The 25,972-nt window shown below is 43.6% G+C and overlaps 1 protein-coding gene across 1 annotated transcript in view; it reads left to right on the top strand.

The window, feature by feature from the left end:
• Window positions 1-25,972, top strand: part of LOC133548252 (kinesin heavy chain-like) — a 285,184-nt gene that overhangs the window by 41,841 nt on the left and 217,371 nt on the right. Inside the window, exons 10-11 of the mRNA XM_061893571.1 lie at window positions 4,875-5,023; window positions 16,768-16,916. Coding sequence (XP_061749555.1) covers window positions 4,875-5,023; window positions 16,768-16,916 — 298 coding nt within the window. The remainder of the gene's footprint in view (window positions 1-4,874; window positions 5,024-16,767; window positions 16,917-25,972) is intronic.

Below are 25,972 nucleotides of genomic sequence, written 5' to 3'. Positions count from 1 at the left end.
AAAACCCGGGCAAGGAATATGATTAATTCTTCATCTAAACCGGAAGATATGAACATCGATTCAGCCGGCACCCAAGTGAGAGCAGACATTCCTGGGGGTGCAGATAACTGACAATATGACCTGGTCCCTACACACCGGACCTCTTGTAAAAAGAGCTCAACGTCGCATGCACTTTTTGCATCGGATGAGAAGAGGACAGCTCTCTCCACCGATTCTCATTCCATTCTACAGAGGCACAATATAGAACCTCCTGACCAACTGCATCTCTGTCTGGACTGGATTATGAGCCTACAGTGCCTCAGACTGGAAGCCTCTGCAGAGAGTGGTGAGGACGGCGGAAAAAATCATCTTTACTCCTTTTCCTCCTATCCGAAAAATCACAAAAAGCTGCTGCCTGACCAGGGGTCAGAAAATCTGTAGAGACTCGTCCCACCCCCACCAAGGACTGTTTTCACTGCTGGACTCTAGAAAGAGGTTCCGCAGCCTCCGTAGCAGAACCTCCAGGTTGTGTAATAGCTTCTTTCCTCAGGCCAAAAGACTCTTGAATGCATCATAATAATCCCCTCAATTACCCCCCAAAAACGGATTAACTGGCTGGAATATAAAGACAATATAACATACATCCATAAACGTGGATGCATATGCAAAAGTGCAATATATTTATCAGTACAGTAATCTATTTATTTATATCTGCACCTTATTTATTTTTTATCCTGCACTACCGATCCAGTCAGAGCTGAAGATCCCGGCCAGATGAAGCCATCAGGACTACATCATCTGCAAAAAGCTCACTGGATCGGTTCGCAGCCGAGTGTGAAGCGACCGGAATGAGAATCAGCACCTCCAAGTCCGAGTCCATGGTTCTCGCCCGGAAAAGGGTGGAGTGCCATCTCCGGGTTGGGGAGGAGACCCTGCCCCAAGTGGAGGAGTTCAAGTACCTAGGAGTCTTGTTCACGAGTGGGGGAAGAGTGGATCGTGAGATCGACAGGTGGATCGGTGCGGCGTCTTCAGTAATGCGGACGTTGTATCGATCCGTTGTGGTGAAGAAGGAGCTGAGCCGGAAGGCAAAGCTCTCAATTTACCGGTCGATCTACGTTCCCATTCTCACCTATGGTCATGAGCTTTGGGTCATGACCGAAAGGATAAGATCACGGGTACAAGCGGCCGAAATGAGTTTCCTCCGCCGGGTGGCGGGGCTCTCCCTTAGAGGTATGGTGAGAAGCTCTACCATCCGAGAGGAGCTCAACGTAAAGCCGCTGCTCCTCCACATCGAGAGGAGCCAAATGAGGTGGTTCGTGCATCTGGTCAGGATGCCACCCAAACGCCTCCCTAGGGAGGTGTTTAGGGCACGTCCAGCTGGTAGGAGGCCACGGGGAAGACCCAGGACACGTTGGGAAGACTATGTCTCCCGGCTGGCCTGGGAATGCCTCGGGATCCCCCGGGAAGAGCTAAACAATGTGGCTGGAGAGAGGGAAGTCTGGGCTTCCCTGCTTAGGCTGCTGCCCCCGCGACTCGACCTCGGATAAGCGGAAGATGATGGATGGATGGATGGATCCTGCACTACAACGAGCTAATGCAATAAAATGTTGTTCTTATCTGTACTGCAAAGTTCAAATTTGAATGACAATATTAGGAAGTCTAAGTCTAAGTCTCTAACATTGTTAAATAAGTGACAATTTTTTTAAATTTCAGTTTTTATATCTTGTTCAGCACTTCGCAATACTGCTACATCATACTAAAGCTGCATCTGTTTAGCACACAGCTTCTAAAACTTGTAGCTCATCCTCCTCATCCTCCTTATATTCTGGCTCAAAAGTCTACGATTCTAGATCATCATTTTTTTTTCCAAAGTAGTCTTTGTTGTCTCTTGTAAGGTCTGCATGATGAGTAGTGTTGTTATTGAAGGGACAAGTGAAAATTGTGATGCGTCTGTGAAATTTATATACCGCTGTATTATTAAATTGAGCAAAATACATGCATAATACATGTTACTTTTAAGGGGCCTGTTACTATATTACATATATACTTACAGCATGAAAAACGCGCATGAAAACGTTTGGATTTTCTTTAGAGCGCTTTAAAGGCAGAATAGAGCGAATCCCATTTGTTCCATTGTTAGCTGACTTTTGCCAGTGTTTACTTACCATTTAGAAGGCAAAAAATGCATGGTTTTGGGTTAGTGAAGAATGCTGAAGAATGCACTAACAACCTGATAAATCCGAAATAGAAAGAGATGATATGCTACATGGTGGTTGTTTGAGCACACTGCAGCTAGACTTGGATAGTCCCACTTCTTAATGCTTAGTACCCGGCCAAATTAGTTTAATACATATAATCTGCTCCTGTCTGAGCTGCCACCTTATCGTTGTAGATGAGTTTGCGTGTCCCAATGATCCTAAGTTGTCCGGGGGCTTTATGCCCCCTGGTAGGGTCTCCCAAGACAAACAAGTCCTAGGTGAGGGATCAGAAAAAGAGCAGCTCGAAGACCTCTATGAAGAATACAAATGAAGGACCCAGATTTCCCTCGCCGGGATGCTGGTTACCGGGGCCCCCCTCTGGAGCCAGGCCCGGAGGTGGGGCACGATGGCAATCGCCTGGTGGGCTCAGCCCGAAGAGGCAACGTGGGTCAGGAGCCATAGAGGTCAGGTGCAATGTGAGCTGGGCGGAAGCCGAAGGCAGGGCACTTGGCGGTCTGATCCTCTGCTACATAAGCTAGCTCTTGGGACGTGGAACGTCACCTCGCTGGGGGGGAAAGAGCCTGAGCTAGTGCTCGAGGTGGAGTAGTTTCGGCTCGATATAGTCAGACTCACTTTGACGCACAGCAAGGGCTCTGGAACCAGTTCTCTCGAGAGGGGCTGGACTCTCTTCCACTCTGGCCTTGACAGCAGTGAGAGGCGACGGGCTGGGGTGGCAATTCTTGTTGCCCCCCAGCTCAAAGCCTGCATGTTGGAGTTCAACCCAGTGGACGAGCGTGTAGCTTCCCTCAGCCTTCAGGTAGGTGGACAGGTCCTGACTGTTGTTTGCGCAGCTCAGAGTACACACCCTTTAAGGATTCACTCGAGGGAGTACTGGAGAGTGCTCCCTTGGATGATTCCCTCGTTCTACTGGGGGACTTCAACGCTCATGTTGGCAGTGACAGTGAAACCTGGAGAAGCATGATTGGGAAGAATGGCCGCCCGGATCTGAACCAGATTGGTGTTTTGTTATTGGACTTTTGTGCTCGTCACAGATTGTCCATAACAAACACCATGTTCAAACATAAGGGTGTCCATATGTGCACTTGGCACCAGGACACCCTAGGCCGCAGTTCAGTGATCGATTTTGTAGTTGTATCATCGGATTTGCAGTCTCATATTTTGGACACTTGGGTGAAGAGAAGGGCAGAGCTTTCTACCGATCACCACCTGGTGGTGAGTTGGCTGCGATGGTGGGGGAGGATGCTGGACATACCTGGCAGGCCCAAACACATTGTGAGAGTTTGCCTAGCAGAATCTCCTGTCAGAGAGAGTTTCAATTCCCGCCTCCGGAAGAACTTTGAACATGTCACGAGGGAGGTGCTGGACATTGAGTCCGAGTGGACGATGTTCCGTATCTCTTTTGTCGAGGTGGCCGATTGGAACTGTGGCCGGAAGGTGGTTGGTGCCTGTCATGACGATTTTTGTTATTTGGCTCCAAAACACCCCTACGTTAGTGGAAATGCGGCAAATGAGTGAAAGCGACAGAAATGTTGCTATGGAGACAAGGGTTTTCTTACGTGCCTGGCTGCAGTCACACCGAGATACCTGTCCGTCAATAAGAAAGTCCCTGATAACCTGGACCAATTCAAACATGATTTGTTTTATATTGTTTAATTTGCATTGCCTCACACGAGGAACACTACATCTATTTTTATATGACGCCAGATAACACTGCGGGAGCCGTCACTTTTTTGCGCTAGCTATGCCGGTACTTTTCGCCGACTCCGGAAAAGCGGAACGACACACATTGCGGATATAACATTATTCTCCGTGCGTCGGCTAACTACAAATATATTCCACAACCCCAAACATGTCTTTTTTAAAGCCTGCAGTGAAGAGAAAGGTTAGTGATGAGCAAAGACAATTCCAGGAAAAGTGGGAGATGCAATATATCTTTGCTGAGCACAGGGGCACCCCGACGTGTCTTATTTGCACAGAGAACGTTGTGGTACACAAGGAATACAATTTGAACCGTCATTATACAACTACACATGCTGAGGAGTATGCAAAATACCAGGGAGATGAGAGAGTGAACCGGGTTGCAAATATAAAAAACTGTTTAATCAGGCAACAAGATTTCTTCAAGAAAGCAGCCGAAAAGAGCGATGCAGCAGTCAAAGTTAGCTACGTGGTGAGTGAGATGGTTACTACGGCGGAAAAGCCATTCAAAGAAAGTGAATTCATTAAAAAGTGCATGTTAGATTTTTTTTAAGAAATCTTTTCTTGCAGCCCAGCCTCATCCAGTTTCTGCATGCAGTGGCCCCCAGATAAATTGCGTTTGAGACCCCTGTTCTAAACTGATAAGATACAAAAGGAGTACATCATACTCCTAATACACATTCCAATGCCTTCAAGGTAAGTCACAGAGTTTACTTGCGGACATAAGATACAAGAACAAAGTGTACACATGGGAAAATATTAACTGCTTCAAACATGACTATAAATAAAGAAATTACTCTTAAAAATATATGCATTCTGACAGTACGGGTAATGGGTGCCAAAAAGTGGTCTGGGTTAGTTGTGGTGGTTCCTTTCACCACTTTTGTTGCAGCAATTGCCACATCATAGTATGCACAGTGTTCATTTGAAAGTACTTTTGATGCTTTTTGTCTGCTTGCTCCTTCCTGTCCTGTGCAGAAGCCTCATGTGCCGTACCGTGACAGCAAAATGACGCGCATCTTACAGGACTCACTAGGGGGGAACTGTCGCACCACCATGTTTATCTGCTGCTCTCCCTCCAGCTACAATGACACAGAGACCAGGTCCACGCTCATGTTCGGCCAAAGGTAAAGCACACGCCTGGATGCTGCTGCCACATTTGATAAGCCGTTCACGCGCACTTACCTCCAACCGTTTTGCAACCCTTTGCCATTTCTGACGTGGGCTGTAATCATCGTCAAAGCAGACGTTTTGGTTGTTTGCGAGATTGGTCACACACAACAGACCACTGCCATTGTGAAGTAAACACAATGTAAAAGATGATCTTCCAGTCAGGCTCGACAAGCGCTATATGACGCAACTAATCTGCATTTAAAAAGCAACCTGACGTCACGCAGATAATGCAGCCTGCTTTGATTAATCAAATATACAGCACATGCACTCAAGTTCAGGGAGGGGCTCTAGGATTTTTTTCTCCCCCAGGGCATAGGCGCCGATCCCGTGGGTGCTCGGCGTTCTACGGAATTGATGGCAACGTTTAATCTTTGAAAAATAATGTTTGTTAAAGCAATCTTGTTGTTGTTAATTTTGTGCCGAAGCTGGTCCCGGTTTAAGTAATAAAAAAGTCACAAATCATACAGTCTATTATTGGCAAAACTTAACCAAGATTTCATTGTTCCTGATAACGAAAAATTGACACAATCATTTGGACTTTGATCACACTGCACACAAGTGAATGATGAGCAAACTTAGTCAGCAGCCATACATGTCACACTAAGGGTGGCAGTATGAACTATGCCAGCACTGTCATAAACATGTGCCATATAGTGAAACCACACTAAACAACAAGGGCAAACACATTTTGGAAGAATATTTGCACCACAACACAACATTAACACTACAGAATAAATTCCCAGAATTCCCTGCAGCACCAACTCTTTCGGGACGCTACAATAAAAACAAACGCCATTAGTGGATCTACACCTGACATCCACTGTAATGATACCACGTACAATAGCGTATCTAGTCGATACTGCTATGAATACATCTATATTTTTTACCATCACAAAATCATCTTTCGTTTTTTTTTACATGTATATTATGTTTATAAAGTCAGGAAAAATGTCCCTGGACACATGATGACTTTGAATTTGACCAATGTATGATCCTGTAACTACTTGGTATCGGATTGATACCCAAATTTGTGGTATCATCCCAAACTAATGTAAAGTATCAAAGAAGAGAAGAATAAATGATTATTACATTTTAACAGATGTGTAGATAGAACATGTTGAAAGAGAAAGTAAGCAGATATTAACAGTAACTGAACAAGTAGATTAATAATTAATTTTCTACCGCTTGTCCTTGATAATGTAGACAAAATAATAGGTAGAAAAATGGCACAATATGTTACTGCATACATCAGCAGACTAATTAGGAGTCATTCTTTGTTTACTTACTACTAAAAGACAAGTTGTCTAGTATGTTCACTGTTTTATTTAAATAAAAAACTGAAACATGAACACATGTAATGTACCCTAAGATTAAAAAAAATAAAGCAAATAATTACATTTTTTGTGGTCCTCTTTATTTAGAAAAGTACTTAAAAGTACCGAAATACTTTTGTTACCGGTACCAAAATATTGGTATCGGGACAACATTAATACATACAGACCGAGCACCCACTGGCAGAAATGTAGAACGGCGCCTATGCCCCAGGGCTAGGAGGGGTGGGCGGTGGGGGTGGCGGGGTTTGGAGGTGCTAAACATTAATCGATCTTCATGACTTTAGTTCTAATTTGTTTGATAAAATCAATTATGATATACATCACAAGCATGTTCCATATAAAAGTAGTTTTAACTGAATCTGACAAATTAATATTCAAAAATATAGTCAAGCTGTTGTGGTGAAGAAGGAGCTGAGCCGGAACGCAAAGCTCTCAATTTACAGGTCGATCCACATTCCCATCCTCGCCTATGGTCATGAGCTTTGGGTCATGACCGAAAGTTCATGACCATAGGTGAGGATGGGAACGTAGATCGGCCGAAATGAGTTTCCTCCGCTGGGTGGCGGGGCTCTCCCTTAGAGAAGCTCTGCCATCCGAGAGGAACTCATAGTAAAGCCGCTGCTCCTCCACATCGAGAGGAGCCAGATGAGGTGGCTCGGGCATCTGGTCAGGATGCCACCCGAACGCCTCCCTAGGGAGGTGTTTAGGGCACGTCCAACTGGTAGGAGGCCACGGGGAAGACCCAGGACACATTGGGAAGACTATGTCTCCCGGCTGGCCTGAGAATGCCTCGGGATCCCCCGGGAAAAGCTACATGAAGTGACTGGGGAGAGGGAAGGCTTCCCTGCTTAGGCTGCTGCCCCTTCGACCCGACCTCGGATAAGCGGAAGATGATGGATGGATGAATGGATGGATATAGTTAAGCCTAACGCAAGCAACAATGGCAAAAATGTTTCACGTCCAAACGTGACGGATACAGCAACAGACTGGTGTTGTAATAAGTAATAAGTGTCTTTATTCATATTCATATGCAAAAAATGCATTAGCAATAATGTTTCGGATCACAACGTAAAAACTTAAAGCCCCACTGAGGAACTTTCAGTTTTGGTTGATTTTGATGGCGCCAGTGGACATGTTGGGTTGCTTTTAGCACTTCAGTCATCAACAATTATATAATTTGAGAAATGGACATTGAAACAGTGTAGGTCCGACTTGGTAGGATATGTACAGTGAGCAATGAACATAGTGAGTTCAGAAAGCATAATAACAAGTATATACATTTGATTATTTACCTTTGATTACTTACAGTCCGGGGAGGTGGGATGTGGTGGGGAGAAGGGCTGGGCTAGGGTTGTAGTTGTCTGGTAGTGTTCTTTTATTGTGGTTTTGAAGGACGATAGAAATGCACTTTCTTTAACACCTGTTGGGAGTGCATTCCATATTGATGTGGCATAGAAGGAGAATGAGTTAAGCCTTTTGTTAGATCGGAATCTGGGTTTAACGTGGTTTGTGGAGCTCCCCCTGGTGTTGTGTTTATGGCAGTCGTTTATGTTATGGAAATAGTTTGACATGCACCTCGGTATCAGGGAGGTGTAGCGAATTTGCAAGTTGTTTTATTCTGTTCTCGACCCTGAGCTAGCCCACTTTGGAGAAGTGGGTAGGAGTGAGGTGTGATCTGAGGTGGAGGTCTAGAAGTAACCTGACTAGCTTGTTCTGGGATTTTTTGAGTCTTGATTTGAGGGTTTTGGAGTTGGTGGGGTACTCAAACTTTATATTTGCGGTTTGCAGTCATTGCGATTTTTTTCTTTACACAATCCTTTTTATAGGGGAACATTATCACCAGACTTATGTAAGCGTCAATATATACCTCGATGTTGCATAAAAAATACCATATATTTTTTTAACCGATTTCCGAACTCTAAATGGGTAAATTTTGGCGAATTAAACGCCTTTCTGTTTATGCCTCTCTGAGCGACGACGTCAGAACGTGACGTCACATCGGTCGTCAACGCCATTTTTCCCTACACATCAGACGCATTAAGTCAAATCAGCTCTGTTATTTTCCGTTTTTTCGACTGTTTGCCGGTACCTTGGAGACATCATGCCTCTTCGGTGTGTTGTCGGAGGGTGTAACAACACGATCAGGGCCGGATTCAAGTTGATTTACGTAGAATGTGTATCGATTAGCACGGCATGCTAATCAATACTAACATGCTATTTAGGCTAGCTGTGTGTACATATTGCAGCATTATGCCTCATTTGTAGCTATATTTACATCTAGCCTTTCCCCCCATCCACGTTTAATGCCAAACAAACACTTAGCAATCGACGGATTTAAGTTGCTCCAGTGTCAAGAGATGCAAAAGTCCCCAGTTTGGTTTTTACCGGCGATGCTACGACAGAGATGGCACAGAGATGGCAAAAATGTCTGGATATCCTGCGACACTCAAAGCAGATGCATTCCCAACGATAAAGTCAACAAAATCATGAAGGTGAGTGTTGTTGTTATTGACTTATATGCTAATCAGACATATTTGGGCGCGGCATGACTGCCAGCTAGTCGATGCTAACATGCTATTTAGGCTACCTGTATGTACATTTAAAACTATAATTACATCCAGCGTTTCCTTCCACCCACATTTAATGCGAAACAAACACTTACCAATCGACGGATTTAAGTTGATCCAGTGTCAATGCGAAAGTCCTGATCGGTTGGTCAGCACATTTTACCGGCGATGCTAACGCAAAGATGGCCAAAAAGTTTCAATAGCTATTCGCTCAATAGCTTCAGTTTCTTCTTCAATTTCGTTTTCGCTATCTGCCTCCATACTCCAACCATCTGTTTCAATACATGCGTAATCTGTTGAATCGCTTAAGCCGTTGAAATCCGGGTCTGAATCCGAGCTAATGTCGCTATATTTTGCTGTACTTTTCGCCATTGTTTGTATTGGAATCGCTATGTGACGTCACAGGGAAATGGACAGTGGCTTAAGCAAATAGCGAAAATCAAGCACTTTAAAGCTTTTTTTAGGGATATTCCGGGACGGGTAAAATTTTGAAAACAATTTCGAACAATAAAATAAGCCACCGGGAACTGATTTTTATTGGTTTTAACCGTTCTGAAATTGTTATAATGTTCCCCTTTAAGTTTGTTGCGTGGCTGTTTGTGTGGAACTGCAAACTATCAAGCTGGTGGCTATTTATTCCTACCACGCAAGTTTCTAATAGCTAACTTTAGCATTAGCATTTTGATTTGAGCATCCAATGTCACTTCCTAGTTTAGCAGTAAATCCCTCCTTGTCTGAGGTCATGCCAGTGGGTGAGAGCAGGGCCAATGTTGATCCTTGACTGTGCATTTACCTGGGTAGCTTCCCTTTCACTATTTTTATTTCCTCAGACATAACGTATAGTTTTTTTGTAGTGGTTTTGCATATTATGCCAAAATATCACTAGTTGCACATAGGTGTTCGCATCGACTTCCATCTTTTTAACGAATGTGCTGTAGATCAGTCTGCACATTTGTAGTTTTTTGTGTGCCAGGGTTCCTGCCATCCTCCTCAAAGTTGCTTAGTGGCAGTGAAAGCAATACAGACCCGCCCCCTGAAAATGACAGAGGTGTCATTCAACAAGTTGTAAGTCCGTCCATTATCTCAGTTATGAACATATTTTATGAAGGTTGAAAAGTTACTTAGTGCTGCTTTGAGATATTACTAATAGTGAAACTTATAATAGGCTTACAAAAAGCAGCCCTATTGTCGGCAGAAGAAGTGCAAACAGCTCCGTTTTCAAATGATCGCTCTGGAGGAGCGAGACAGAAATGTTTATATTTGTGCTGTGAGACGGCAGTCATAAAAATGAGCTGCACATGTAATAGGTGTTTGGAAAAATGGACTCGGTGGTGTGATTTGGCCACAGAAAGATGGACTCAGCCTGATGATAGGCTTAGCAAAGATGGATTCACGGAGACGATTGACTACCATGAAGCGGTCCCGTTTTGTGAGTGGTCTCATTATCCATTTCATACCACATATGGCTAATCCGTGGATGTCAGCAGTGGGACAACACAAATAGGGCTAATTCCGTTGTCAATAAAAGTTAAAAAGAGTGTCATACTTTGCGTGACTTCTTCTGGGTGCAACAACAACACAACAAGCTGCCAAACGACACATTCAGTAATGCGCATCAATATTAGGTAGACAAGATCAGTTTGAATGCACATTTTCAATCAGTGTTGCTTTATCTCATACCATAATTTGTGCATTTCAGGCACAATGAGCGTCACCTGTGCTCATGGAACCTCCCCTGTGCTCATGGAACCTCCCCTGTGAAAGCTAACAATTCACAGCTCTGCGGTCTATGTTGCAGCTGACGCGGAGCTAAAATTACTGAGGGAGGGTATGCAGAGGGAGGAGCACGACGGAATCCCTTACGCAAGCAATGTGACGAGAAAGTATATTTCAGCCTTTAGGTCAAACAGAAACTGTTGCTCAATCAGCCAAAAAAAGGAAAAGGAACCCTCTGGAGAAGTCTAGTAGAAAGTCTGGATGCCAGGCAAAAAAGGCTAGACTTTGCTGCTCTAAGAGACGGCTGGGCCCTTAAGCCCAATAGACCGATAGGGATTGCAGCGACATCGCAACCACTCCGGGAGCCGGCTGGGATTCCAGGTCCACCTGAGTCTTTGATACAGTGCTGTGGGACGTCAAGTACTCCAGACTATAAGGAATTGTTGAAACCCTTCCAAAAGACAGTCTGCGCGCGAGGAACAGTGAAGACATTGAGACTGCCCCGGATGGGAGGGAACCACTAGTTGTGTAATGCAATCTGGGTTCCCAAGAAAAATCAGAGGTCTGGCAATGAAACACGGGACAAGAACACTGTATGTGGGGAACCGAGACACATCAAGCTTTGGCTGTAATCTGAATCTAAATGAGTTCAGGGCCAGATTCATCTAATGTTGGAACAGTCAGAATCCCTCCAAGAAGTGGGAGACAGAAAAAGGAATGTCATGAAGAGTGGAAACAGGATATTCAGGCACACACATATTTGGACACACAAGGGAAACAGGAGCATAAAGGAATAAGGCCTGTGTTATGTGCTTCTTGCCAGGTCCATTTATTTCAGTTGGAATCTTGTAAAGGCACCATGACTGCTACGAAGGACGTGTGCGTCTGTGCCCGGATGCACGCAATTGCTGTCGTTTTGAAGTCAGTCTGTTTTTGTCAAATCATCTCTTAGATTTATCAATTTCTTCTTGAACAAATTGTTTGAAATAGCCACATCCAGCATGCACCAGGAGTGAGACACGTAAAACACAATGCACAGTGGGTCATGTCATCGACGCACTCTGTTCACATTAGACATTATAAATGTTCTTTTATGTGAAAGAATACATATAACATCCTGTTCAACAAAAAATATCCAAGTTAGGCGTCATACCCTGCAGTGTGAACGTAGCCAAAAAAATGACAGAAAGACAGAGAACTGATGGTGCGTTCCGTTTACCTCGGAAGTTGTAAGTCGGAGCTGGGAATGATGTAACCGACGAGTTCTGAGCGTTCCAAGTACGAGGTCAAAAATCAAGGTGGGCACATCCGAAAAAGCTATTCTTGCGTTTTCCCTGTCTGAATACAAACAATTTTGCACTCTCCCTGCAACCTTCTAGCATGGTGGATGAAGAGGAAACACAAACACTATTGCTAGCAATGTAGAACATATATACCAATACCAATATAACCAATACTGGTTATCCAGGGTAAATCCCATCCAACCCTATCCGTGTGGTCGTTTAAGACCCTCCCTCCTCCGTCCGCCGGGGCAACGCGACCTAATACGCATGCTCGAAAAATGCGTTCCAGTGTTGCTTTGTGTGCAAGGTCTTAAATTTAACCTGAACAATATCTGAACAATATCCAGGGCAGCACGGTGTGCCAGGGGTAAGTGCATGTGCCTCACAATACTAAGGTCCTGAGTTCAATTCCCGGGCTCGGGATCTTTTCTGTGTGGAGTTTGCATGTTCTCCCCATGATTGCATGAGTTCCCTCCGAGTACTTAGGCTTCCTCCCCCCTCCAAAGACATGCACCTGGGGATATGCCCCTCCCACCTCCAAAGACATGCACCTGGGGATATGCCCCTCCCACCTCCAAAGACATGCACCTGGGGATAGGCCCCTCCCACCTCCAAAGACATGCACCTGGGGATAGGCCCCTCCCACCTCCAAAGACATACACCTGGGGATAGGCCCCTCCCACGTCCAAAGACATGCACCTGGGAATAGGTTGATTGGCAACACTAAATGGTTCCTAGTGTGTGAATGTGAGTGTGAATGTTGTCTGTCTATCTGTGTTGGCCCTGTGATGAGGTGGCAACTTGTCCAGGGTGTACGCCGCCTTCCACCCGAATGCAGCTGAGATAGGCTGCAGCACCCCACGCCACCCCCAAAGGGACAAGCGGTAGAAAATGGATGGACGGATGAACAATATCCAGTGTTGTGTGTATCGCTAGTGTGGGCTAGTCGGGTTAAGACTGTAACTTGTGTGACTGAAGATGGTTCATCAAGGGGCCTGTGGTGTGAAAGACGACGACAACTAGTTATCTTGGTTTTGACTGCATTAAATGTATTGATACAAGAACATAAATACCACAGATAACACAATAGAAAATAAAAAAATACCCAAAACAAAAATACAAGATACAATCCTGCTTCCTTCTCGGAACCAGTCCACAGTTCAGTTCAAAAAGGTACGCAAATGCAACGACTTTTGCGTCAGTCCAAAAGTTCAGTTCAAAAAACAAAAGTAATCCAAAAGGTTCGCAGTGAGGAGAAAAAAATGCTTGTCAAACCGCACAGTTGTTTAGCTCGCCATTTTGTTGAGTTGAGTGTAAAGGTGGATAGGGAGCTCAGGTTGTTTGGGGCACCGGGTATTCCTTCCCAGAAAAAAATCCTGACCTGAGTAATCGAGGGCAAAACAACACACCTGCACAGTCCGATAGTTAATCGAACAGGTTGGCTGTATGGGGAAATAGCAGCGGTTAGCGCCTATGCTAAAAACAGATGCAAACGTAATATTGGCGACATGGCACATGATTGTGATTTTGGAATTCCGTTGATTATGCTATGGTAAAAGACTCACCTAATTATGATGTTTGCAAAGTGTGAGAATGAGAAGATTTTGCGAGTTTGTCTCCAGTACGTCTCACAGCACGCAGCCACAGCAGACATGAGGGACGAGTGAAGTGCGCTGCACTTCCTTAAAAGGAAGCAAGCGCCATTTTGGGGAAGGAAGTAACCCTTCAAAATAAAAGTCTCTGGGAATTTTAAAAATGGGTTACATGTGGTATTCATTTAACTGGAATCCAGTGTGCCCTATTGTAATGAATCACACCTGAGACATTGTAAATTAATCACATCTTTATTAGACACGTAATCAATGTAATTAAGAACATTTTACATCAATCAAACTAGGGTTGGTTATATCTGGTCAGGACACGCCTGACTCTTTTGCCTTCACCTTTTTGGGGACTTTATACACTTTGGACCTAGACTTTGAGTCTGTGACATACATGGCGGACAATAACTGATACAGTCTGCTTTGACAGTCCAAAAGCATTCTCCATTTTCCGTTGTTAGTCTTCCCTCATCGGCCAGGTAATACAAAGCACACGCTACCTTTTTTATCACATCCACGGGAGCCCACATTTTTGTTGACTCTCCTTCGACAAATGGATGAAGTTTTTCGCTAAGTAGAATCACAGTTGACCTGGACATTGGAAAGTTCTCTTGCCGTCTGAGAAGTGTTGTATCCCAAATAGCTGCAATGGCTTTCTCTTAAGGTATTCATACGTGATTTCCACAAGTGTCTGTACCATACATGCTAACCCTCCCGATTTTCCCAGGAGACTCCCGAATTTCAGTGCCTCTCCCGAAAATCTGCCGGGACAAAAATTCTCCCGAATTTCTGCCGATTTCCACCCAGCCAACAATATTGGAGGCGTGCCTTAAAGGCACTGCCTTTAGCGTCCTCTCTCCGTTATCCTTAGGTTTACATAAAGTAACCTATAAAGTAGGCAGACACAGAGCCATTTCTCACCATGTGTTTATTCCAGCCGGCAAGTTAATACACTGAAACACAAAATCTGGATTCCCATCATGCATTGCTTCAAAACTACGGCAAGTAGTATTGTCCAAAAACGTAACAGAGACGAAGCAGAAGAACGAAGAAGAAACATGGGGACGACGAGTAAGAAGAAGTACGCTTGCACGTTCCAAAATGATTGGAAAAAAATAATTTCAGTACATCCAAGACAGCTTGAAGGGAAAGGGGTATGCTGCCTGCAAATTTTGTAGATCACACTTCTCCAGTGAACATATGTATATATATATATATATATATATATATATATATATATATATATATATATCCATCTTCTACCGCTTATTCCCTTTGGGGTCGCGGGGGGCGCTGGTGCCTATCTCAGCTACAATTGGGCGGAAGGCGGGGTACACCCTGGACAAGTCGCCACCTCATCGCAGGGCCAACACAGATAGACAGACAACATTCACACTCACATTCACACACTAAGGCCAATTTAGTGTTGCCAATCAACCTATCCCCAGGTGCATGTCTTTGGAGGTGGAAGGAAGCCGGAGTACCCGGAGGGAACCCACGCATTCACGGTGAAAACATGCAAACTCCGCACAGAAAGATCCCGAGCCTGGATTTGAACCCAGGACTGCAGGAACTTCGTATTGTGAGGCAGATGCACTAACCCCTCTTACACCGTGAAGCCCTATATATATATATATATATATATATATATATATGTATATATATATATATATATATATATATATATATATATATATATATATATATATATATATATATATACATATATATATATATATATATATATATATATATATATATATATATATATATATATATATGTATATATATATATGTATGTATATATATTAGTGAGTCTGCCTCACAATACGAAGGTCCTGAGTAGTCAGGGTTCAATCCCGGGCTCGGGATCTTTCTGTGTGGAGCTTATATGTTTTCACCGTGAATGCGTGGGTTCCCTCCGGGTACTCCGGCTTCCTCCCTCCTCCAAAGACATGCACCTGGGGATAGGTTGATTGGCAACACTAAATTGGCCCTAGTGTGTGAATGTGAGTGTGAATTTTGTCTGTCTAACTGTGTTGGCCCTGTGATGAGGTGGCGACTTGTCCAGGGTGTACACTGACTTCCGCCCGATTGTAGCTGAGATAGGCGCCAGTGCTCCCCGCGACCCCAAAAGGGAATAAGCGGTAGAAAATGGATGGATGGATGGATATATATATATATATATATATATATATATATATATATATATATATATATATATATATATATATATATACATGTGTGTACACCCGCCCCCGCCCCCCCACCATCAGAGGTGTCAAGGTTGGCAAGTATGGTCTGTACATGTAGAAGAAGGAGAAACACGGGCATGTCTGGATGACTCACCTCCATATTTCCAGTGTTTAGCTCTGAGTTACGAAACCGCTTTATTATGAAGCTGGCTGTGGCGCGTTCTTTCTGGCGTCACTTCCTGTGTGGGGCGCTGTCTTTCCGGCGTCACTTCCTCTCCGAACTCAGTTTGGAAACGATCAAGAGTCCATACAAAGCTAAGTGCTTGAGATTCAAGAAATACATGGCGCACTGTCTGAGAAGGGGTTTAGTGTGGCTGAAACGGGGCTTAGGTTAAATAAATATTTGTTTAAGTGGTTAAACAACTTAGTGTAGACATGGCCTTAGATATCTGCCGTTGTTCTGATTACTGACTCTTGTCCTGGGCGATGGCGTTCCCTAGTGTTAATTTGTAGGGTTAGGAGGATTTACACCTTGTCTTCATTCTTTTCCCTTAACTTTTGGTGTCACCTTGTTTAATGAGTTTTTTTTTTTCATAGCCAATTTTAGGTAAGTGTTGGTTCAGCTGGTTAATACGAGGGGGAGTTCTTCCTTTGAAGGGTGGCATCAAAGCTGAGTGCTCTGAACAGGTCACCTATTTTAAAATGAACAAATACATTTAGTGGCTGTGTTCGCATCTACACATACTGTGTAATCTTTAGTGAGAGGATATTTAGATGGCTCATTTAAACAGAATTTGGACTTCTCGCTCTGCTTTCCTCCTCCTTCCTGCATGCACCATCAAGCACAGCTGGCACAAACCCAATATGCATACTAATTCATGCCATGCAAGCTGAATGGCTCAAGCTTCTATTGTCTCTCCCCCCCCCCCCCGCCTCCTTATCTGCTCTGTCCCCACTCTACATCCCTTCTCCCCTTCTTTTTTCCACACATCCCTAAATTAGGGCAAAGACCATCCGAAACACTGTGACGGTGAACCTTGAGCTGACGGCCGAACAGTGGAAGAGGAAGTACGAAAAGGAGAAGGAGAAGAACAGGTTGCTGAAGGAGACCGTGCAGAGGCTGGAGGCTGAGCTTGGCTGCTGGAGGAATGGTAAATGTAACAAGACATATCACACCGCACTCTTTATCTTACAGGGCTGCCAAAGAGTTTCCTTTACCGACACATTTGTTATGTTTTTTTAATTAAAGTGCATCCTGTGTGACCCTCAGTTCATACTGTTGCGGTGAAAAACTAGTTAGATGGGTAGAGAGATATCTTATTTCCTTGAATTGCCGCAGGGCATATAGTATGCGCCTGCCTTGAATTACTGCCGGGTCAAACTCGCTTCCCAAAATAATTAGCGCATGCTTAGTATTACCGCCTGGTCAAACTCGTGACGTCACGAGTGACACTTCCCCTGTCATCGTTTTCAAAATGGAGGAGGTTGCTTTCAATACCGGTAATTTGAAATCGCATAAAGGGAAGAAGATAAAGAGCTATTCAGTAGGATTTAAGGTCCAAGCTAACATCACACTCAAATTTTTACTGCATACCTTTGGTAAGTGAGAAGAGGTTTTAAAGATAATTAGCGCATGCTTACTTTTACCGCATGCCTTTGGTAAGCGCAGGAGTGAGAAGATGTTTTAAATTAATTAGCGCCCCGGCGGCAATTCAAGGAAATACGGTAGTTTGTTAATACCGGGGGGAAATTCAGGTTAGCCGCTCTCTCCATAAGACCCTACCTATTAGCAGCAGTTTTGCTTAGTCCTTGTATTATACACTTAGACAAACTTTTTTTTTTTTTTCTTAGACAAACTTTAATGATCCACAAGGGAAATTGTTCCACAGGGTAGTGCAGTTACAAAGGATTGAACATGTAAGGATGAAAAGGATAATACAGGTATAAAGTAGACAAAAAATGTACCTTAGTAGCAAAATATAATATAACATATACGTAATATTTACATATTATATAAACAGTATATTATATATACTGATACATTATTTTTTATATAGTATATATATACAATATATAACAATTACCATGTACAATATTACAGTATATGTAACAGCAGCAGCATAAAATAGAGAGTATCAATCAATCAATCAATCAATCAATCAATCAATCAGTCAATCAATCAATCAATCAAAGTTTACTGGGGCGGCATAGCTCGGTTGGTATAGTGGCTGTGCCAGCAACGTGAGGGTTGCAGGTTCGATTCCCGCTTCTGCCATCCTAGTCACTGCCGTTGTGTCCTTGGGCAAGACACTTTACCCACCTGCTCCCAGTGCCATCCACACTGGTTTAAATGTAACTTAGATATTGGGTTTCACTATGTAAAGCGCTTTGAGTCACTCGAGAAAATCGCTATATAAATATAATTCACTTCACTTTACTTATGTAGCCCTAAATCACGAGTGTCTCAAAGGGCTACACAAGCTACAACACATTAGGGCAAGGAAAAACTCAAAGCCAGTGTCCTCCTGTCCCCCACTGACACAAACGCCTCCAACCGCATGCCAATAGTTTGGCCGGCTTTCCGAATCAGTTTGTCAATCCGGTCTAAGTCCCTCTTTGCTGGTGCTGCACCCCCAACAAAGCACTGCAAAGTACAGGGCAGTGGCCACAACAGACTGATAAAAGATATCCAACACATATTAAAGGACCTAAGCTTCCTCAGGAAAAAGAGTCTGCTGTTGTCCTTCCAGTCCAGTCTGCTGTTCAAGTGAACTCCCAGGTACTTGTACTGCCCTATTACTAGCCCTCTCAGTGGCCTAGTGGTTAGAATGTCCGCCCTGAGGTCGGTAGGTTGGGATTTCAAACCCTGGCCGAATCATACCAAAGACTATAAAAAGTATTGTTTTTAGGTTAGAGTTTATATCCAATCAGAATTCAGCTATCTTATGTTGCCATGCTGTACAAAATCTGCCCGGAGCCTTCAGAATCAACAATGCGGGCATTTGTGCACTGTAAGTGAACGGCCAAATAGAGGTGATGGACAGTTGCCATAGCCAATCAGATCACGGGTTGTCAGTAAAGACTTTTAGATGGCCTCACGTTGTGATTGGAAGCTCACTTGGGAGTCCAAGGTAAGTATCCAAGTGACCACATCAATAAAGGTGTTCTTTACAGTCATGATCAATCAATCAATCAATGGTAAATAAATGGTAAATGGGTTATAGTTGTGTGGCCCTCTTCTACATTCAAGGTACTCAAAGCGCTTTGACATTATTTCCCATTCACACACACATTCACACACTGATGGCGGGAGCTGCCATGCAGGACCCTAACCACCACCCATCAGGAGCAAGGGTGAAGTGGCTTGCTCAAGGACACAACAAACGTGACAAGGTTGGTAGAAGGTGGGGATTGAACCAGGAACCCTCAGGTGGCTGGCACGGCCACTCTCCCAACTTCGCCACGCCGTCCCCCCAGTCAATCACAACGACATCCCACATCAGGGTAAAAAAAAACTCAACCCAATGGGATTACAATGAGGAACCTTGGAGGGGACCGCAGATGTGGGGACCCTCCCCCCCGGGCGACCTGTGCAATGGACGTCGAGTGGATTTAGATCACAGTGTGAGAGTCCAGTCCATAGTGGGGGCAGTCAGAGATCGTCTTGGGTGGAGACGGGTCAGAAGCGCAGAGACGTCCTCAACTGATGCACAGATGAGTGGTCCACCCCAGGGTCCCGACTTTGAACAGCTAGCGCGTCATCTGTGGTTACCTACTCTGTGAAAAGAGATGGCAGATCAACTGGTCTAAAAGCGGTCTATTTAAAGGCTAGAGTAGAGGTGTCACACGTACGGCCCGCGAACAGGTTTTGTCCGGCCCGTGGGATGAGTTTGCTAAGTATACAAATTAACCTAAGATTTTTAAATGAAAGAAACAGTTCTTCTACATGTGTCTACTGGATGTTGCAATAACAATTTTTTGTATCTCTGGATGATGGTACATATGTACAAAATAAACCACATGATAGTAGTACATCAATCGAGGAAAATGATCAAACTACATACATGGCCTACTGTAATTTGATTTTGATTTTTTTTCATCTTGATAAATTGAAAATGAACACCATTGAGTTGACTGATGAACATTATCACATCATTCATTCAGAAAATATAAATAATGACAAATACACATAGAATACATGTATTTATTTAATACGCGACATGTAAGTGTAAAAAAACAACAACGTTATGATTTGTACATTTTCAGAAAGTGCTTCTTCTATTTTTAAACACAGAAAACAGTCTGTAGGTGTCTTTATTTTTAAGTTATCGTGCAGGGATTTTACCAGTCCGGCCCACTTGAGAGTAGATTTTTCTCCATGTGGCACCCGATCTAAAATGAGTTTGACAACCCTTGGCTAGAGTATACAAATTAATTTTAAGATGGGAATTAAATGCTTCTACTGAGGTAGCATCTCTAACTGTTACTGGGCTACCATGAAGTATCCAGATGTTGTTTTATATTCTTGATTCAAAATATTCCTCCTCATCTATGCTTTTTAGGACTATTTATCTGCTCTCTCAGTCTTTTAATAGAGGTGACTGACGGTGTGTCCATTGGGAAGATCAATGTGCCAGCCGCCGCTTGTGATGAGATTGTAGCGATCAATACTAAATGACAATACACCGAAGTGACACCTGTCACTGAGTGCCAGGTGCTGTCTGCCCGAAGGTGGTTTAATCAATAGAGAGGTGCCGAGTCCACTGTGTCACCAAGCTGCGTGTATGTGGTGTTGCTTTGTACTGTAAGCGAATGCTGCCTGGGCTGAGTAATGTGCTTCGGCTGGAGGTCAGTATGTGGTGAGGACGCCACCAACACTGTCAAAATGATCCATTACGAAATTAAAAGCTTTCCTTTCTGGGAGGGACATAGACGTATAGAATGTAGACCACTGGTCTGGTTGTACGGAAGTCTCTTAATGTGATTTATTACCGCTGCCATGTTGGTTTTATTTGCAGCACCATTTGTTTTTGTAGTTGGGAAGACTTCGCTATGGTTTTGTTCGTAAAAACGGCCAAAATATTTTCTATGTTGACATGGAGACACAACGCAGAGCACCGTAATGAGCATGCCAGGACAAAAGTTAGCATTGTACTTAGTGTGTTGCGATCTGCTGCTCGGATCATTCGTTGTTTAGATTTTTGAGTTTGTTTGCGCACTTCCTGATTGGTTTCTGTTGCCATGGTTGCATATTTGTTTCACCTGTTCCTTGTTTCTGGACTCTCTTCTGCTTGTTGATTACCATCCTTATTTAAGCCTGCATTTTCTATTACTCGCTATCTGATCCTAGCCTTGTTTCCCACAACAGTGACGATCGCTATCTCCTGACTCTGGTAATCCTGTTTTATACCAATTAGCTTCCACGCTATCCCTTTGTTTAGTTCCCTAGCCTCCTTGCTAGCGCTTTTGGTTTGTCTTATCTACCTAGCACCAGTGTTTTTTTTCTTAGCGTGTTTTTAGTTAATAAATCTACAGTTCTTACCTTTACGCTGTGTCCGTGCCTGAACTGCATCTTGGAAGAAGCACCTTTAGCCACCATGCTTAGCGAACGTCACATAGTGAGAAAACACATGAATGTGTTGTATGTGCAAATATCAACTTGCTACCAAGTTTTATCCAAACATGACTACTAATTATACCTGTCAACCTGTTTTCCCTCAAATGCCCACATTTTCACCTTCTTTCTCAGCGCTGAGAAAGAAGGGGTCCCAACTGCGCCACTCTCCCAACTGCGCCATCGTGGCGCAGTTGGTAGAGTGGCGCAGTTGGTAGAGTGGCCGTGCCAGCCACCTGAGGGTTCCTGGTTCAATCCCCACCTTCTACCAACCTTGTCACGTCCGTTGTCTCCTTGAGCAAGACATTTCACCCTTCCTCTTGATAGGTGGTGGTTAGGGCCTTGCATGGCAGCTCCTGTCATCAGTAGTGATGGGATCGGCAGTTAATTTGACTGTACTGAATCACTAGAATCAGTTCCTTAAATTAATTTGTTCAAAAGATTCGTTCACCAAATCACTTTTGCAGCAGCAGTTTGTGTGCAGGTCGGCGAATCATGAGTCAGTCAGTAACAGCTTCCCCAGCGGCAGATCTCGGTGTGTGTGAATCTGACAAGATAATAACAATTTATTTAAACATTTGCTCCAAATATTATTTTCTTTTTTTTCCTTCTTCTTTTTTTGTGTCCTCTCCATGAGGTGTCATGACATTTTAAAATGAATCTGAAAACAAAATTAAAAAAAAAAAACGTTTTTTAAAGTGGTAAAAATTACATCCAAATTTACAAATGGTATTAATATTTTTACATTTTAAAATTTGACTCGACGACAAAATTGAAATATATTCTTAAATGTATTTGAAATGCAATTATGTTCTACATTATTACATTATATTTTAACAATTCATAGTGGATTTGACAAGATAGAAAAAACGATTCTAAAATGTGTTACAAGTTTTTTTTTTCACATTACATTGTATTATTTTAACATGTAATGTTTCTAACAAAACATACATGTATTAAAAATTTAATAAAAATCACTCTTCCTTTTATATCACATCCAATTTGGGTTATATTTTTTTAAAACAATTATGATCACTCTAAAAGCGGTATATAATAAACACGATATGAAAAATTGAATAAAAAATGTGTGCAGGTCGGCCAATCATGAGTCAGTCAGTAACAGCTTCCCCAGCGGCAGATCTCACTGTGTGTCAGTTCACGAACGACACAAGCCCTCAGAACCCAATGAACGACGCACACAGTGACTGAACGAGTTCCTCAATTTGACGTCATCCTCCGCGACACAGTCAGTTCTCTGTGTCAGTACGTTTGCAAACGTGATTCACGTGATTCGCGCCAGTTCCACTCATACCGGTATGGTCGCGGAGCTCAACTGAACTGAGAAAGGAACGACTCAGTTCATGATGTGATTCGGTTCATTACGTTCACTCAAAAGATTCGTTCGTTCGAACGAATCGTTCGCGAACGACACAACACTAGCCATCAGTGTGTGTGAATAGGTGAATGTGGAAGTAGTGTCAACGCGCTTTGAGTACTTTGAAGGTAATAAAGCACTATACAAGTATCACCCATTTACCACAACATACACTATTCTGCCAAAAGTATTTGGCCACGTGCCTTGACTCACATATGAACATGAAGTGCTATCCCATTCCTAACCCATAGGGTTCAATATGATATCGGTCCACCTTTTGCAGCTATTACAGCTTCAACTTTTCTAGGAAGACTGTCCAAAAGGTTGCGCAGTGTGTTTATCGGAATTTTCCACCATTCTTCCAAAAGCGCATTGGTGAGGTCACACACTGATATTGGTCCAAAAGGCCTGGCTCTCAGAACACCTTTGGGATGAATTAGAATGGAAACTATCGGGTTCAGTTCAGGACTCTGTGCAGGCCAGTCAAGTTCATCCATACCAGACTCTGTCATCCATGTCTTTATGGACCTTGCTTTGTGCACTGGTGCACAGTCATGTTGGAAGAGGAAGGGGCCCACTCCAAACTGTTCCCACAAGGTTGGGAGCATGGAATTGTCCAAAATGTTTTGATATCCTGTAGCATTCAAAGTTCCTTTCACTGGAACTAAGGGGCTAAGCCCGACTACTGAAAAACAACCCCACACCATAATTTCCCCTCCACCAAATTTCACAATCGGCACAATGCAGTCCAAAATGTAACATTCTCCTGGCAACCTCCAAACCCAGACTGGTCCATCAGATTGCCAGATGGAAAAGCGTGATTCATCAGTCCAGAGAAGGCGTCTCCACTGTTCTAGAGTCCAGTGGCGACGTGCTTTACACCACTGCATCCCACGCTTTGCATTGGACTTGGTGATGTGTGGCTTAGATGCAACTGTCCGGCCATGGAAACCCATTCCATGAAGCTCTCTGCGTACTGTATGTGGGCTGATTGGAAGGTCACATGAAGTTTGGAGCTCTGTAGCAACTGACTGTGCAGATAGTCTTTGCACTATGCGCTTCAGCATCTGCTGACCCCTCTCTGTCAATTTATGTGGCCTACCACTTGGTGGCTGAGTTGCTGTTGTTCTCAATCTCTTCACTTTTTTTATAAAAAAGCCAACAGTTGACTTCGGAATATTTAGGAGCGAAGAAATTTCATGACGGCATTTGTTGCACAGGTGGCATCCTATGACAGTTCCATGCTGGAAATCACAGAAAGCGGCCCATTCTTTCACAAATGTTTGTAGAAACAGTCTCCATGCCTAAGTGCTTGATTTTATACACCTGTGGCCGGGCCAAGTGATTAAGACACCTGTTTCTCATCATTTGGACGGGTGACCAAATACTTTCAGCAATATAGTGTATCTGCAACCAGTAAAGTCAGATCTTTGAACAAAAAGCACGCAAATCGAATAACACATCTGCACCACAAAACCCCACCCTAGGAAGGATCATTTGTACTGTAAATATTTTTGTTTGTGCAGTTAAGGCTTTTTAAGTACGGTGTCCCGACTACTGTTTGTCTCATATGTTCATAAATATGCCTACGCTCGATTACTGTTTTCAGTGGGTTGATACGGTCCATTTTGGTATTAATTTAATACCAATTAAACAACGGGGGAATTGCCGATACCAATACAGATGCTGATATTTTTTCTTGAAATTGGATTTTGGCTCTAGTTTGATTATCATGATTACAATGAGAAAAAAAGACAGCCAAAATATTTCAGGCCAACAAAAAAAATACTAAAAACTAATTTGTACTTTCTAATTATAGTGCTGATTAAAACATGCTGAATGCCAGATAATCTTTAAAGCGGACAGTTGGACATTGCCATTGTTTTTAACATCGATTATGTGTGTGTAATTAACAGTGCCTGCATCTTCAGAATACTGTATGTGTGTGTGTGTGTGTGTGTGTGTGTGTGTGTGTGTGTGTGTGTGTGTGTATGTGTACGTGCTTGTTTGTGTGAGCAATATAAGTTATGGCTTTTCATTAGCAGCATTTACCCTTTATACTTGTAATACACATCAATGAATACCTATAATAGGCCGCTAGCAGCACATTCCAAACACGGGCTGAACTTGACTTTACAATCCATCAGACCTAAAAAATCCACATTCTCCTCCTTCAATGATTATCGCCCTGTGGCACTCACACCCATCATAATGAAGTGCTTCGAGAGGCTAGTAAAGTAATACATTGTCTCCAGACTTTCCCCCACATTAGACCCATACCAGTTTACTTATCGCCCTAACCGCTCCACAGAGGACGCCATCTCCTCTGCACTCCACCTGAGCTTAGAACATCTGGAATTAAAGGACACACACGTGCGGATGTTGTTTCTGGACTTCAGCTCGCGGTTTAATGCCATCATCCCGCAGCACTTGGTGAGCAAACTGGTCCCCCTTGGATTCAGTACCAAGGGGGTACTTGATTTCCTCACAGACAGACCCCAGTATGTGAGAGTGGGCAACAACACCTATAGTGCCATCTCCCTGAGCATCGGCTACCTCCAGGGCTGTGTCCTGAGTCCACTGCTGTTCACATTGATGACCCATGACTGCTGCGCCAGGTCCACTTCTAACCACATCGTGAAGTATGCGGACGACACAACAGTAGTGGGCCTCATATGTGACAACAACGACATGGACTACAGAAAGGAGGTGGAACATCTGGTTGACTGGTGCAGAACCAACGACCTGGTCCTGAACGTTGACAAGACCAAGGAGATCATCGTCGACTTTAGGAGGCACCAGTCCAGCCACACTCCACTCTTCATCAACGGCACAGCAGTGGAGATCGTAAGCAGCACCAAATTCCTGGGGGTGAAGATAACTGACAATATGACCTGGTTCCTACACCGGAGCTCTTGTAAAAAGAGCTCAGCAGCGCATGTATCTCTGTCTGGACTGGAGCCTGCAGTGCCTCAGACTGGAAGTCTCTGCAGAGAGTGGTGAAGATGGCGGAAAAGATAATCAGGACTCCTCTTCCTCCTATCCAAGAAATCGCAAAAAGCTGCTGCCTAAGCAGGGTTCAGAAAATCTATAGAGAATCTTCCCACTCCCACCAAGGACTGCTTTCACTGCTGGACTCTAGAAAGAGGTTCCGCAGCCTCGGTAGCAGAACCTCCAGGTTCTGTAACAGTTTCTTCTCTAAAGCCATAAGCCTCTTG

This window comes from Nerophis ophidion, linkage group LG02, assembly GCF_033978795.1.
Source record: "Nerophis ophidion isolate RoL-2023_Sa linkage group LG02, RoL_Noph_v1.0, whole genome shotgun sequence".
Taxonomy (NCBI): domain Eukaryota; kingdom Metazoa; phylum Chordata; class Actinopteri; order Syngnathiformes; family Syngnathidae; genus Nerophis; species Nerophis ophidion.
This window is presented reverse-complemented; position numbering and strand designations above follow the sequence as displayed.